This window comes from Halichondria panicea, chromosome 8, assembly GCF_963675165.1.
Source record: "Halichondria panicea chromosome 8, odHalPani1.1, whole genome shotgun sequence".
NCBI classification, from domain to species: domain Eukaryota; kingdom Metazoa; phylum Porifera; class Demospongiae; order Suberitida; family Halichondriidae; genus Halichondria; species Halichondria panicea.
In genome coordinates, this window is record NC_087384.1 from 331843 (window position 1) to 345873 (window position 14031).

Genomic DNA, 14031 nt, shown 5'->3' on the forward strand with positions numbered 1-14031 from the left:
GATCAGTAAACGTAAACATAGCCACGTGGCCTAGGCTAGGTTATATGAAATTGACGACCCATACCAGTCAAACAAGGAAACGGAAGAGCTGTTGATGTTGTTGTGCAGCATTAGCATTGCAGCATGAAGTATGGACAGATAGTAATGGGTCCTGCAGGGAGTGGAAAGGTGATTACCTGTTGAGCATAAAGAATGGCTATTGAGAGTTTCCCACACCCACACCACACACACACCCACACACACACAGTCCACTTACTGCAGCACTGTTGTCAAGCACTGTCATGCCTCGAGGAGAGCAGTGTATGTGGTCAACCTGGACCCAGCTGCAGAGCACTTTGATTATCCAGTGCATGTTGGTGAGAATAGTGCAGAAATATTACCTTAATAGCTAAATTTGGTGAATCATGCACTTTTCAACCATTTATACTAGCACTGTCTTCTGCATACTTATTTACTACAATATTGTTTTCAGATGTCCGTGAGCTGATTCATATCGACGATGTGATGGAGGATGAGGATATTAAACTAGGACCAAACGGAGGACTAATTTTCTGTTTAGAGTGAGCCACAATCTCTTTATTGCCCGTTCTAGATTTGTGTCACTCCATAGCTTAGTGGATTGGCTTCATATTTTACGTGCTTTAGTACCTCACAAGTTAAAGCAATAGTTGCTCAAAGTGTAAGAACTATGTTTCCTTGCACTTGACAAATGTAGGAAACAGACTTTTTATGGTAGCAGAAAGAGTACCCAAACCATTGATTAATTGAACATCTTTCAACAGCCATAACTTTAGTACTGTTGATCCAATGTTAAAAATATTAGGATTTTCTGAAAGCTTAGAAAGAGACCTTTCAAATGATATCATCAAATTCCATATTTGAGAGATAAAAGTATTTACCAATTTGGCTGTACCATGGATTATAGCCCATGGTCTAAGGCCGAAAAATAACAAATTGGAGCCCCAATGAATTTTGGATTGAAACACATTATTTGAAAGGTCTCTTTCTAGGCTTTCAGAAAATCAAAAAAGTTTTGACATTGGATTAACGATACCAAAGTTATGGCTGTTGAAACTGTTTAAATACCTCCCCCCCTGTTTCAATGGTTTGGAGACTGTTTCAACTTGAATTCTATGGATTCAATTTTAAAAATATGATTGTTAGCTTCCTACACTTACTTGTCTTTAAATATTCTAACGTGTAAGAAATAGTTACTGTGTTGGTTCCTTTTGTGATGAAAGTGTCCGTTCCAAAATCCAAATTTAGGTACCTGGTTCAGAATCTGGACTGGTTACAGGAGCAGATAGGTGACGGAGGAGATGATGACTACTATATATTCGACTGCCCAGGTTTGTCATGATTTGTCGATAGTTTCCAGTCCAAGACAGTTTCCAGAGAATAAGGTATTATCCACACTCTTCCATTCATTGTGCGTACCAGTCATATCACTAGTCTCGATCCCAGGCTGTAAGAAGGCTAATCAAATCACTAGCCTCGATCCCAGGCCGTAAGAAGGCTAATCATATCACTAGCCTCGATCCCAGGCCGTAAGAAGGCTAATCATATCACTAGCCTCGATCCCAGGCCGTAAGAAGGCTAATCATATCACTAATCCCCCACCCACTCGTACAGGCCAGATTGAACTGTACACTCATCTTCCTGTGATGAAGCAAATTGTTGACAGACTTCAGAAATGGGATTTCCGACTGTGTGGAGTGTTTCTCCTAGACTCGCAATTTCTCATAGAAGCGAGTAAATTCTTTGCTGGATCGATGACAGCTTTGTCGGCCATGGTAACCTTGGAGTTGCCCCATGTCAATGTACTCTCTAAGATGGATCTGCTAGACGAGAACGATCGCAAAGAAGTGGATAGGTGAGCCTCTTTTTATAGTCATGCTCTGTTTAGCCAGACAATCACTTGATTAGACAAAAATTACTTCCAGTGAAAGGTTAAAAGTTTAAGTTTTTTGTACTTGTAACACTGCATTCTAAACCAACTTGCAGGTATCTCGACCCAGACCCAACCTCTCTCCTTGCTGACCTCAACACTTCCATGAGCAAGAAATACCACAAGTTGAACAAGGCCATCGCAACAATAGTAAGCATATGATTGTGTGTGTGTGTGTGCGCGTGTGGTGCATCACTATCACTGAGCTGTGTGTGTGTGTGGGTGTGTGGTGCATCACTATCGTCAACAGCTACAGTTTAAGATACAATCTTACCCACCCACACACCACCCACACACACACACACACACACCCACACAGCTCAGTGACTACGGACTGGTGCAGTTCATGCCTCTGGACATCAACGATGAGGACAACATTGGAAACATCCTCCTCTATGTAGACAGTGCCATACAGTACGGAGAAGACCTAGAGGTGCACGTACCAAAGGTAATTAACTGTGGACATATGTACACTAATAGGAAATGTTCCAGTCTGCCTGAATGCTTTAGTACGTGCACTCAAGGAGTGTACAACTATCACTGCTTTGCTTTTCTATATGTGCATGCTCTTAGTGAAGCTATAGCTTTATATTAGCCTAGTCACCACGCCCACTTCCTCTCCTTGTAATTAGGTACATGATATAATAATAATGAGTTATTTTTTTCCATCTACTGCAGCTTGAAGCTGACGATGATGGTGATGACACATGAACTAGCTGCATGGTCATCTGAACTGCAAATCATTTTGTTCCTAACAGTACTAATCATAACTTGTATAAAATAATTAATTATTATGAGCAAATAAATACAAACGCATGTACACAACGATATAATACGATTCATCACTTTCTTGTATACACTTATACGAACAGTTCATTAATTTATCCTGTATAAATTTGTCAATTGTTATTCCTCAAAATGACTGCAAATTGTATTTTCATTATTGGTAACCCGATGACTTCTCTTTCCATCATCACTCTCAACAATAGTCCTGCAAACATTTTCAATCCCAGCTTTACCGTATTTCTTGTGAATTCTCTTGAGATCCTTGTAACCTAGTCCACTGGAGGCAATCTTATCAGCCATGTATCTAGTGATCGGCAACTTGGAGCTCAACCCAGGAAGGTCAGAGTACAAACGACTGTTCATAGTGTTCATTAATACGGCCTTTGCCTCAAAGAATTTCATAACAGCAAAAGCTGAGCCAGCCGTGCTTGCTTGAGACAGTAATAAATTTGGAGGTAGCTTGGATGGCGAATCAAAGATAATTCTTGATAATGCATCGACATCGTTTACAGCATTATGGGCTTGAAATGGTTCTCCAAACATTGTTTTGTAGATATTACTTAAACTAGCGCTTCTTGGTGAGTTAGCATCCATTGAACTCGAAGTGAGGCTACCTTTTAAAAACGGATAGGAGTCTGCAAAACATATTCCTAATCGGTCCAATTTGTCTCCTGAGATGCCAAATTGTTGGAAGCTATTGCACAAGACAGGAACATCGAACACTTTTGAGCAGTAGCCAATCAGAACAGTGTGTTTGGCTAGCGTAGACAGTTCACTTAGGTGATGGTAAAATGCTGTAATTCCTTCTCTATATGTGAGGGCCTTCACACATTTGCCGTAGTGGGTTAGATATCGATCGTTGCCGGCATATTTTACCACAATACCTGTAACTAAACTTGCTCCAGGGTCTATGGAAATGTTTGGAATGATGTATGTAGACCACAATGATCTCTCATGGTTGCTTATCCTCTTCGCTGCAATCTGACATATTTCAGAGTTCGTTTTCAATCCAGTAGTCTCCAAGTCAAACACCACAAACTGACAACTGTCTTGGTCAAAGTTTGGCAGAGAAGTAGCCAATATCTCCTTAGGACGCTTCAACACAGGAGGTGCTTCAACGGTGGATAGTGTGGGAAGAGTGGGTAAAGGGTCGACATCATCCAGCCGCTGTGAGCTTGGAGCCGTCTTAAGCTTGGTCTTTATTGTAGCTCTAGGAGCCCAAAATGAGTAGTTAGCACAGAGGATTCTTTTCATCTTTCAAAATGCCCACATGGCCATGGGACTTTCCCTTATTGCAGCCATACAAGCCAGGGAATTTCCCTAATCTCGCAAACCACGCCCCTTAATTCAGCTCTTGGAGCTGCCCCTACCATCATCTACATGTACAGTCTCATTTATAATGTCACTTGTCTTCAAAGCTATGTGGACTGGTGATAATTGTTGTAGGAAAAAGCTTCGAACAAGCATTAATAATGAATAATATTGTTATGAATAGGAATGCCAGACACAATTAACAATAATATGAAACACAAAGAATCGTGTGGAGATGTATAAAGCTATGCAATAGTAGAGTCATTGATCGATCGTTTTGCAATAGAATATATATACTTCATTTCTTCTTTGAGACGTTTGTTTTCTTCCGTTAACTCCTCAACTTTCCTCTCAGCCTCGAGCCTTCTTTTCCTAGAATCCAGAAGGTGCTGCTCTAGACTATTCAACAGGTCTTCAGGGTCACTTGGTATGCTAACATTTTCTTCAATATCTTCATCTGTACTATCTTCATTCGTTTCGAAATTTTCGATATCAATGATGGGGACTTCTGGTTGGTCAGTTTCAACTGACGAGGCAGAGTTTTGCTGATCAACTGGAGGTAATCTGTGAGCAATGATGCAACACACATTAATATCTGTAAATTGATGGGCATTACTTACATTGTGTACTGCTCAGGACATTTCTTCAGAAAAGCTGCCAAAATCTTTCTCATATTTACTGCCCTGCGCTCTAAGAAAAATTTATATGACAGATTTTGCAAAATCTATATACTAGGCTCATACCAGACGAAGAAAACAGCACATCTTTTGGCCACCAACTTGGACAGTTCTCACTCTTATAGATTTCTTTGCTGTTGCCACCCTTCACATCTGCATTATTATCTATAGCTAGCTAGATCAGGTAGGAAATAGACTCAGAAGCTTACGGGTAGGGTTCACAATGTGTGAAATGGTGCTACGAAGAGCTATTCCAGTGTATTCATTAACATCAGAGCTTGGAAGAACTATCTTTGAGTCTGCCATTATCTTGGCTTTCTTTGTACCAATGAGTGAGTCTTTTAGTAGATTAGTTCTAACGGTCGAGGCAGAGTTTTGCTGATCAACTGGAGGCGATCTGTGAGCAATGATGCAACACACATTAATATGATGGGCATTACTTACAATGTGTACTGCTCAGGACATTTCTCCAAGAAAGCTGCCAGTACTTTTGTCCGGTGTACAGCAATGATACCATTCGCGACGGCCTTGGGCCCTAAATAATAATTTAATGACATGTATGATAATATGCGTATATATATATATATACAACTACCTGTGTGCTTTTGACCACATACCTTTCAAAGGAGAAAATGCCACATCATTTGGCCACCAACTTGGACGATTGTCACTCGTGTAGACGGCATTGGCCTTCCGACGACCTACGACAAAACTTAAAAAATATTTTCAGCTTATGCAAAATAGAATCATACCTTCAGGGTTTACAATATGTGAAATAACTCTACAAACAGTGCTCATATAGTATTCCCTAGCATCAGAACTTGGAAGAACTATCTTTGCACCAACTGCAGGGTCTTCTGGTTGGTCAGTTTCAACTGTCGAGACAGAGTTTTGCTGATCAACTGGAGGTGATCTGTGAGCAATGATGCAACACACATTAATATCTGTAAGAGCGTGACTTTCCACACTTACATTATGTACTGGTCAGGACATTTCTCCAAAAAAGCTGCTAATACTTTTCTCCGTTTTATAGCAGTGATACCATTCGCGATAGCCTTGGGTCCTAAAACACAACAAAATATACGAACTACAATTCAAATTCTATTATAGACTGAGTGCTTCTGACCATACCATTCAATGGGGAAAACACCACATCTTTCGGCCACCAATTTGGACGATTGTCACTTGTGTAAAAGTATCTTGTTGTCTGACCTACACAGAAAACTTAAAAAGTCAACATTTGGGTTGTAGATCAGAATCATACTTTTAGGGTTCACAATACGCGAAATTGTTGTCTGAAGAATGTTTGCAGAATATTCCTCAACATCAGAACTTGGAAGAACTATCTTTGAGCCTTGCATCATCTTATCTTCTACTTTTCAAAGCCATATGGATTTGGTACTAATCGTTACAGGGAAAAGCTTTGAATAGGCAACAGCAAGCCTCACTTGATAGCTATAGCCACGGCAGTTAAAGTACTGCACAATTCAGCCCAGACCACCCTAGTGGCAGCAAATAAGCATACACACCAAGTTGAATACTGTAAAGAAATACTATACACAAAAGAAAGTGAACAAACTATCAAGTTCAATTTGTTGGTATGAGGGACTAAACTAGTGATGGAGTTGTGATCGTTTCACAATAGAACCTATACTCTTCATTTCTTCTTTGAGACGTTTGTTTTCTTCCGTCAGCTCCTCAACTTTCCTCTCAGCCTCGAGCCTTCTCTTCCTAGAATCCAAAAGGTGCTGCTCTAGACTATTCAACAGGTCTTCAGGGTCAATTGGTATGCTAACATTTCCTTCAATATCTTCGTCTGTACTATCTTCATTCGTTTCGACATCAACAATGGTGTCTTCTGGTTGGTCAGTTTCAACGGTCGAGGGAGAGTTTCACTGATCAACTGGAGGTGATCTGTGAGCAACATACATTAATATCTTTAAACAGATGGGCATTACTTACATTGTGTACTGGTCAGAACATTTCTTCAGAAAAGCTGTCAGTACTTTTCTCCTGCCTTTAGCTTTCATATCTGTAAAATAGAAAATGAACTTGAGGCAGTTCTATAGACCTCCCAGAGTCTCTATCTTGAGTCAATGTAGAATATTGTTTCTTCAGTAAAACAGTGATGTTTAAAAATGATATAAATACTCTACGTATAATTATACTGAATGCTGTGTATACCTTCCGCCCTAATGAATGGTACATCAGTCGGCCACCAGCTGGGACAATTAGCGTTGGAGTATATGAAGTTTCACCCTGCAAAAACATTCATGTTAGTGGTTTATAAGACAATACAAACGACTTGCTTTGGGGATTTAAATTCTTTCGAATTAGCCAAATGAGACTAGATTGAGAGTAGTCATTTGCACAAGAGCTGGGTAGGATAAGCTTTGGGCTTGCATGTTGTGCAGCAGTGCTGATTCACTAATATTGCTTAACTTCCTTAATACAAGTGTGGGTTTCCATGGCACGGCTGTGTGTGTGGTGTGTGGTCAGGTGTTCATTTGGCAAAGGAGGCGGTTTGATCATGCACACACATTGTTGAGAGGATGGGATTTTTTTGGCTGAAAACTGTCAATGTGTGTACTCCTACAAGGCCACCATTGTAGTATGAACTTTGACAGGGGGAGGGGGTTTGAGAGCTAGGACACGCAGCCATGCATGCAGCATTATACTTACTTCCTTTAGATAGGAAGGAGATTTTTTTAATAGGATATGACCTTTGCTGTGTGTACGTAGACCGTGAGAGAACGTCACTTGGACAGGGAGAGTATAAACTCTTGGGTTCAAAATTCTACCCCCTTATAGCACATGTCGGCTCAAATCTCTTACACAATATATACATTCTCAACGGAGGAGCAGAAATTATTTGTTATCAAAAGTATGCAAGTCAGTTTGTCATTACTACCACTCTTCCCTCACCTGACTAACCACCACCCGTCAATGTGTTTCTTGATCGCCTTGACTATGGCCCCTCGAACAAAACTGAGCTCATCTTCTCGAGAAGATTGGTATTTGGAGATACTAATGTACCGTGGCCCTCTGCAATGGAGTATAATAATGACAAATGGAAGTCACATGACATACAATATATCATCGTTGTTGTTATTTTATGCATATGCATTATTGGAAGCTAGTCCCTTCCATATTGTCATATCATATCTTACAGACAAAGTCCAGGAAGGTAGTACTTAAAACGAGTTTGCTCCGTATTTATAGTCATGTGATATGAACCCGTAGCAATGTCCTACCCCCCACACACTCCACAATCCACACACACACACACACACACACACACACACACACACACACACACACACACACACACACACACACACACACACACACACACACACACACACCACACACACACACACACACACACACACACACACACACACACACACACACACACACACACACTCCACACATCCACACCACACTCACCTCTCTCTGGGGCTATAAGTCTCTCGTTCTCCTGTGCCTCGCTCTGAAGGTCCTCTGGGTCAACTGGCACAAGGAAAGAGGCAGGAGCCCACCCAATGGACCCGCCATTGTCCACCATCCACCAATCTGTGAGGGGTGTGACAAGTGTGTGTGTGTGAGGCTGGTATATATTAGGGCATGTTATTATTAGCTAGCAAATGAGATCAGAACCAGTAGCAATGAGATAATATTGATAGTATGCACCAGTCAACCATTCCTCTAGAACACACAGTAGGCTGGTATCAAAGCCAACATTGTTTACTAGCAAGGCACCTGAGAGGCTTCTGTGGGGAAGCAGCCTACATGTAAATTTTGCAATGCAAAAAGTACTTTGCTCAACCACATTCCATTTACAGTTCTTAGCTAATAATAAGATTACGTTACAGCATATCAACCAACACCTCCCCCATAGCTAATTGATTGGATTCAAGTGTCCGGGAGGGAGAGAATGGTGTGTGTGTGTGTGTGTGGTGGGTGTACTCTTACCGCTGGGATCTTTCTTCATGACCTGAACTACTGCTCCCTCGGGGAAGCTAAACTTTGTCTTCTTGTCCGAGTAGTTGGCCACAGAGAGATAGGAGCGGAGAGACACGGGACCACTAATGGTTGAGTCCTCATCTGAAGGTGTGGTGTGATATTGAAATGCTATACCTTTGTTATCATTATATGAAGTCTCACATGTGGCTACATATAGAACTTATGTACTGGTCAGGACATTTCTCCAAAAAAATTGCTAATACTTTTCTCCGTTTTATAGCAGTGATACCATTCGCGATAGCCTTGGGCCCTAAAACACACAACAAAATACACCTTACATGTGAACTACAATTCTATTATAGACTGAGTGCTTCTGACCATATCATTCAATGGGGCACATCTTTCGGCCACCAATTTGGACGATTGTCACTTGTGTAAAAGTATCTTGTTGTCTGACCTACAAAAAACTTAAAAAGTCAACATTTGGGTTGTAGATCAGAATCATACTTTTAGGGTTCACAATACGCGAAATTGTTGTCTGAAGAATGTTTGCAGAGTATTCCTCAACATCAGAACTTGGAAGAACTATCTTTGAGCCTTGTATCATCTTATCTTCTACTTTTCAAAGCCATATGGACTTGGTACTAATCGTTACAGGGAAAAGCTTTGAATAGGCAACAGCAAGCCTCACTTGATAGCTAGCCATGGCAGTTAAAGACTGCACAATTCAGCCCAGACCACCCTAGTGGCAGCAAATAAGCATACACACCAAGTTGAATACTGTAAAGGAATACTATACACAAAAGAAAGTGAACAAACTATCAAGTTCAATTTGTTGGTATGAGGGACTAAACTAGTGATGGAGTCGTGATCGTTTCACAATAGAACCTATACTCTTCATTTCTTTTCTGAGACGTTTGTTTTCCGGCTTCCGTCAGCTCCTCAATTTCCTCTCAGCCTCGAGCCTTCTTTTCCTAGAATCCAGAAGGTGCTGCTCTAGACTATTTAACAGTCTTCAGGGTCAATTGGTATGCTAGCATTTTCTTCAATATCTTCATTTGGACTATCTTCATTCGTTTCGACGTCAACGATGGTGTCTTCTGGTTGGTCAGTTTCAACCGTCGAGGCAGAGTTTCAGGGTCTCTATCTTGAGTCAGTGTAGAATATTTGTACTCTTTAAGTAAAACAGTGTGACATTTTAACACATCAGTTATGTTATACTGTACCTACAAACAAACTGTACATTCCGCCCTAATGAATGTCCCATCAGTCGGTCACCAGCTGGGACAATTAGCACTGGAGTATATGAAGAAGTGTCGTCCTGCAAAAGAATTCTGTCAGTGGTTATAGGACAACACAAACAACTTAAGTTGGGGATTTAAAATTGTTTGAATTAGCAAAATGAGATGATGTTGATAATACAAGAGCTGGGTAGTTGGGCTTGCATGTTGTGCAGCAGTGCTGATTGTGGCTCCAACTGATTGAGTACGATTAGCTCCAGTAGGTGGTGTTTGGTTCATTCCTACAGGCTCTTCTTGATCACTTTCAGAGGAACTTTGTGGGCTGACTTCTCTTACTGGTTGCTTATCACCAACAAGTGGGGAAGAGGTGGGATTGAGTAGCCGTTTCCTGGGAGATCTGTGAGGAAAAGGGTATAATCAAATACATCAATTTGCATAAAACTTACATTGTGTACTGCTCAGGACATTTCTCCAAGAAAGTTGCCAATACCTTTCTCTGTTGTACAGCAGTGATACCATTCATGACAGCCTTGGGTCCTAAAGAAAACAACAACACAATGTAATGACACGCGTGATAATGCATGCGTATCTACTGTTAGCCTTTGTGCTTCTGACCATATACCTTGCAAAGGGGAAAACACCACATCATTTGGCCATCAATTTTCTCACTCCTGTAGGCCGTCCTAGCTACCTACTAAAAATGTTCAGCTTATATCTGCAAAATATAATCATACCTTTAGGGTTCACAATAAAAATTATGTGAAAATTAATGATGGTATAAACAGTGCTTATAATTATAATATTCCTCAACATCAGAGCTTGGAACTATCTTTGAGCCTGGCATCATCTTGTTCAAGCCATGTGGACTTGGTATTAATTGTTATAGGGAAAAGATTTGACAACAAGAGAGGAGGATTCTCATTATTATGCCATATGGCCATAGGACTTTCCCTTATTGCAGCCATACTTCTTGTACCAGCCACACAATTTACATTGCACAAGTTGAATCATGAGTGAACGTACATGTAACATAAGAATGACAGAAAAGATGAACACAATGAGAGATATAATTATAAATGAGATTATGAATACAATGACATCATACGAATCATAAACACAAATAACAATGGGGAGATAGCTACACATTAGTATAGAGTCATTATTCATTGTTTCCCTTCATTTCTTTTCTGAGACGTTCGTTTTCTTTCGTCAGCTCCTCAACTTTCCTCTCAGCCTCGAGCATTCTTTTCCTAGAATCCAGAAAGTGCTGCTCTAGACTATTCAACAGGTCTTCGGGGTCACTTGGTATGCTAACATTTTCTTCAATATCTTCATTTAAACTTTCTTCATAATATGTTTCGACATCAACGATGGTGGTGTCTTCTGGTTGGTCAGTTTCACCTGTCGAGGCCGAGTTTTGCTGATCAACTGCAGGTGATCTGTGAGCAATGATGCAACATATAATTATTATACCTCGGTTTACACATGCGCAAGCAAGGTATGCGGTAGTGTGTGTGTGTGTGTGTGTGTGTGTGTGTGTGTGTGTGTGTGTGTGTGTGTGTGTGTGTGTGTCTGTCTGTCTAGGCTGCTACAGCTGCTCACTGATCAATAAAGTGCAAGTAAGAGTTTTTATAGGCTTCTAGTAATGTTTTCTTGAATATCAATTTGTGGATTTGCAAAATAAAGCTTTGTTCTCGAGTTATAGCTATTTACTTTGAAGGCCATTGCAGTTTCTTCAGACTCGTGCGTAGCAACATCTGTGGGCTATACTACCCTAGTAGGTAGCTCTGTAACTAGAACGCTAGCTGCAAGAGTGAGAAAAGAGACTGAACCACATTAACTATGGACACAGCCATTAATTATGGACTTTGAACTTTTGGTATCTTTTTTTAGCAACTGTCATGGTCGATCATTTCCCACTCGTTTGCACCAGATTCCTCATATGCAAATGTTTAAGTGTCTCTACTGAGGCACCAGCACCTGCGGTGCTTTCATTAATATCTATCTGTAAGAGTGAGGCTATATTGACACTTACATTGTGTACTGTTCAGGACATTTCTCCAAGAAAGCTGCCAAAATCTTTCTCCGTTGTACAGTAGTGATACCATTCGCGACAGCCTTGGGCCCTTCAAGATGACATGCATTATAATCAGCCAAGTAAAAAATGTTGCAAGCACTATACTGTTAGGCTGTGCACTTCTGACTACATATACCTGTCACAGGAGAAAACGCTACATCTTTTGGCCACCAACTTGGACAATTGAAACGCGAAAAATTTTTTCTGCTACTACTTCGACCCTTCATACCTGCAAGTAGCCAGGAGAATTGTTCTGTAGCTAGTATGAAATAGATTCAGAAACTTACGTGTAGGGTTCACAATACGTGAAATGGTTCTAACAAGAATGCTTCCAGTGTATTCATTGACATCAGAACTTGACAGAACTATCTTTTCACCAGAATGTTGCTGATCAACTGGAGGTGATCTGTGAGCAACACACAATAATATCTGTAAGAGTGTGGCTATATCCACACTTACATTGTGTACTGCTCAGGACACTTCTCCAAGAAAGCTGCCACAATCATTCTCTGGTGTACAGCTGAGATACTTGCTTTGGGCCCTAAAACCAATGACACACATAATAATTAGCCTAGCAACAACTTTTGCACGTATGAACTCTTAAACTGTTTGCTTCTATACTATATACCTGTAACAGTAGAGAACGCCACATCTTTTGGCCACCAACTGGGACGATTATCACTCCTGTAGATGTTTCTGCTCCTCCTACCTACAAAGAAATATCATCCTGTAGCTAAATATAATCATACCTTTAGGGTTTGCAATACATCCAATTGTTCTACGAAGAGTGATTCCAAAATAATCCTCAGCATCAGAGCTTGGAAGAACTATCTTTGAGCCTGACATCATCCTGGCTCTCTTTGTACCAACTGCAGGGTCTTCTGGTTGGTCAGTTTCAACTGGAGGTGATCTGTGAGCAATGATGCAACACACATTAATATCTTTAACCTGATGGGCATTACTTACATTGTGTACTGCTCAGGACATTTCTCCAAGAAAACTGCTAAAATCTTTCTCAGATTTAGAGCAGTGATACCATCTTTGGGCCCCAAAAAAACAACCATAATTATGACATGTATAATAATTAGACGAGCAACAAAATAATTTTGAGACTATCTCTACTGTTAGGCTGCTTGCTTACTGTAATATACATGTACCTGACACAGGAGTAAACGCCACATCTTTTGGCCACCAACTTGGACAATTATCACTCGTGTAGAAGTTTCTGGCACTCTTACCTATAAGAAAGTCAACGTGCAGCTAAACACAATCACATGTACCTTCAGGGTTCACAATACGTGAAATAGTGCTGCAAAGAATTGCTCTACAATAATAATCCTCAGCATCAGAGCTTGGAAGAATTATCTTTGAGCCTGGCATCCTCCTCAGTCTTTTTGAGCCTGGTTTCATCTTGATGACTCTGTTTGTACCAACTGCAGGATGGTCAGTTTTATCGTCCGAGGCAGAGTTTTGCTGATCAACTGGAGGTGATCTGTGAAATACACTTAATATCTGTACTCTGATGGGCATTACTTACATTGTGTACTGCTCAGGACATTTCTCCAAGAAAGCTGCCAATACTTTTTTCTTGTGATCAGCAGTGATACCATTCATGACAGCCTTAGGCCCTAAAGAAAACAACAACACAATGTAATGACACGCGTGATAATGCGTATCTACTGTTAGCCTTTGTGCTTCTGACCATATACCTTGCAAAGGGGAAAACACCACATCATTTGGCCACCAACTTGGACAATTTTCACTCTTGTAGGCTGTCCTAGATGATCTACCTGCAAGAAACCCCAGAGATATTTTTAGCTTATGCAAAATAGAAAAATACCTTCAGGGTTCATAATACGTGAGATGATGCTACAAATAGTGATTAAACAATATTTCTGAACATCAGAGCTTGGAAGAACTATCTTTGAGCCTTGCATCGACATCATCTTATCTTCTACATTTGTACTTTTCAAAGCCATATGGACTTGGTACTAATCGTTACAGGGAAAAGCTTTGAATAGGCAA

The 14031-nt window shown here is 40.6% G+C and overlaps 4 protein-coding genes across 6 annotated transcripts; 1 reads left to right on the plus strand and 3 right to left on the minus strand.

The window, feature by feature from the left end:
* Window positions 1–34: 34 nt before the first annotated feature.
* LOC135339535 (GPN-loop GTPase 3-like) lies at window positions 35–2767 on the plus strand. Its single transcript, XM_064535672.1, has 8 exons — window positions 35–168; window positions 248–356; window positions 473–560; window positions 1267–1349; window positions 1633–1873; window positions 2005–2098; window positions 2268–2396; window positions 2627–2767. Exons 1-8 carry the CDS (start codon window positions 124–126, stop codon window positions 2657–2659), a joined length of 822 nt encoding a protein of 273 aa, XP_064391742.1. The 5' UTR covers window positions 35–123; the 3' UTR covers window positions 2660–2767.
* On the minus strand, window positions 2704–10575 carry LOC135340172 (uncharacterized). Its single transcript, XM_064536495.1, has 9 exons — window positions 10545–10575; window positions 10376–10466; window positions 10178–10326; window positions 8698–8829; window positions 8173–8298; window positions 6685–6754; window positions 6337–6615; window positions 6202–6262; window positions 2704–3988 (listed from the first exon to the last, which is right to left on the minus strand). The coding sequence occupies exons 1-9, from the start codon at window positions 10573–10575 to the stop codon at window positions 2855–2857; spliced, it is 2073 nt and encodes a 690-aa protein (XP_064392565.1). The 3' UTR covers window positions 2704–2854.
* Window positions 4199–6142, minus strand: LOC135339529 (uncharacterized). Of its 2 annotated transcripts, none has more exons than XM_064535665.1 (10): window positions 5987–6142; window positions 5854–5934; window positions 5695–5785; window positions 5475–5635; window positions 5340–5423; window positions 5167–5257; window positions 4932–5119; window positions 4789–4875; window positions 4666–4735; window positions 4199–4609 (listed from the first exon to the last, which is right to left on the minus strand). In XM_064535665.1, the coding sequence occupies exons 1-10, from the start codon at window positions 6084–6086 to the stop codon at window positions 4291–4293; spliced, it is 1272 nt and encodes a 423-aa protein (XP_064391735.1). In that variant the 5' UTR covers window positions 6087–6142; the 3' UTR covers window positions 4199–4290. The 2 variants fall into 2 exon arrangements, with proteins under 2 accessions (XP_064391735.1, XP_064391734.1); XM_064535664.1 differs by having other exon boundaries at window positions 4789–4887.
* A 361-nt stretch (window positions 10576–10936) lies between the features above and the next one.
* LOC135339526 (uncharacterized) lies at window positions 10937–14007 on the minus strand. Of its 2 annotated transcripts, none has more exons than XM_064535657.1 (13): window positions 13847–14007; window positions 13716–13796; window positions 13544–13634; window positions 13287–13498; window positions 13164–13244; window positions 12973–13045; window positions 12756–12916; window positions 12635–12715; window positions 12466–12547; window positions 12294–12412; window positions 12143–12235; window positions 11965–12055; window positions 10937–11368 (listed from the first exon to the last, which is right to left on the minus strand). In XM_064535657.1, the coding sequence occupies exons 1-13, from the start codon at window positions 13983–13985 to the stop codon at window positions 11089–11091; spliced, it is 1584 nt and encodes a 527-aa protein (XP_064391727.1). In that variant the 5' UTR covers window positions 13986–14007; the 3' UTR covers window positions 10937–11088. The 2 variants fall into 2 exon arrangements, with proteins under 2 accessions (XP_064391727.1, XP_064391728.1); XM_064535658.1 differs by having other exon boundaries at window positions 13544–13626; window positions 13847–14006.
* Between the last annotated feature and the right edge of the window lie 24 nt (window positions 14008–14031).

What these genes read in the sequence shown, in the direction of transcription:
- LOC135339535 (XM_064535672.1), top strand. Translation starts at nt 124, where the DNA reads ATGAAGTATGGACAGATAGTAATGGGTCCTGCAGGGAGTGGAAAG. An exon ending in TGATTATCCAGTGCATGTTG is followed by an intron (nt 357 to 472) that starts GTGAGAATAGTG and finishes TATTGTTTTCAG; the next exon opens with ATGTCCGTGAGCTGATTCAT. An exon ending in ACAAGGCCATCGCAACAATA is followed by an intron (nt 2,099 to 2,267) that starts GTAAGCATATGA and finishes ACACCCACACAG; the next exon opens with CTCAGTGACTACGGACTGGT.
- LOC135340172 (XM_064536495.1), bottom strand. Translation starts at nt 10,575, where the DNA reads ATGTGGTGTTTTCCCCTTTGCAAGGTATATG. An exon ending in ACTTATAGCCCCAGAGAGAG is followed by an intron (nt 6,755 to 8,172) that starts GTGAGTGTGGTG and finishes TCTATTTTACAG; the next exon opens with ATATGAAAGCTAAAGGCAGG. An exon ending in GGTCTGGGCTGAATTGTGCA is followed by an intron (nt 3,989 to 6,201) that starts GTACTTTAACTG and finishes GCATTTTGAAAG; the next exon opens with ATGAAAAGAATCCTCTGTGC.
- LOC135339526 (XM_064535657.1), bottom strand. Translation starts at nt 13,985, where the DNA reads ATGGCTTTGAAAAGTACAAATGTAGAAGATAAGATGATGTCGATGCAA. An exon ending in TGTCCTGAGCAGTACACAAT is followed by an intron (nt 12,917 to 12,972) that starts GTAAGTAATGCC and finishes CATTGCTCACAG; the next exon opens with ATCACCTCCAGTTGAAACTG. An exon ending in AGCGTTTTCTCCTGTGACAG is followed by an intron (nt 12,056 to 12,142) that starts GTATATGTAGTC and finishes GTCATCTTGAAG; the next exon opens with GGCCCAAGGCTGTCGCGAAT.
- LOC135339529 (XM_064535664.1), bottom strand. Translation starts at nt 6,086, where the DNA reads ATGATGCAAGGCTCAAAGATAGTTCTTCCAAGTTCTGATGTTGAGGAA. An exon ending in GCGTATTGTGAACCCTAAAA is followed by an intron (nt 5,935 to 5,986) that starts GTATGATTCTGA and finishes TTTTCTGTGTAG; the next exon opens with GTCAGACAACAAGATACTTT. An exon ending in TGTGCTGTTTTCTTCGTCTG is followed by an intron (nt 4,736 to 4,788) that starts GTATGAGCCTAG and finishes AATTTTTCTTAG; the next exon opens with AGCGCAGGGCAGTAAATATG.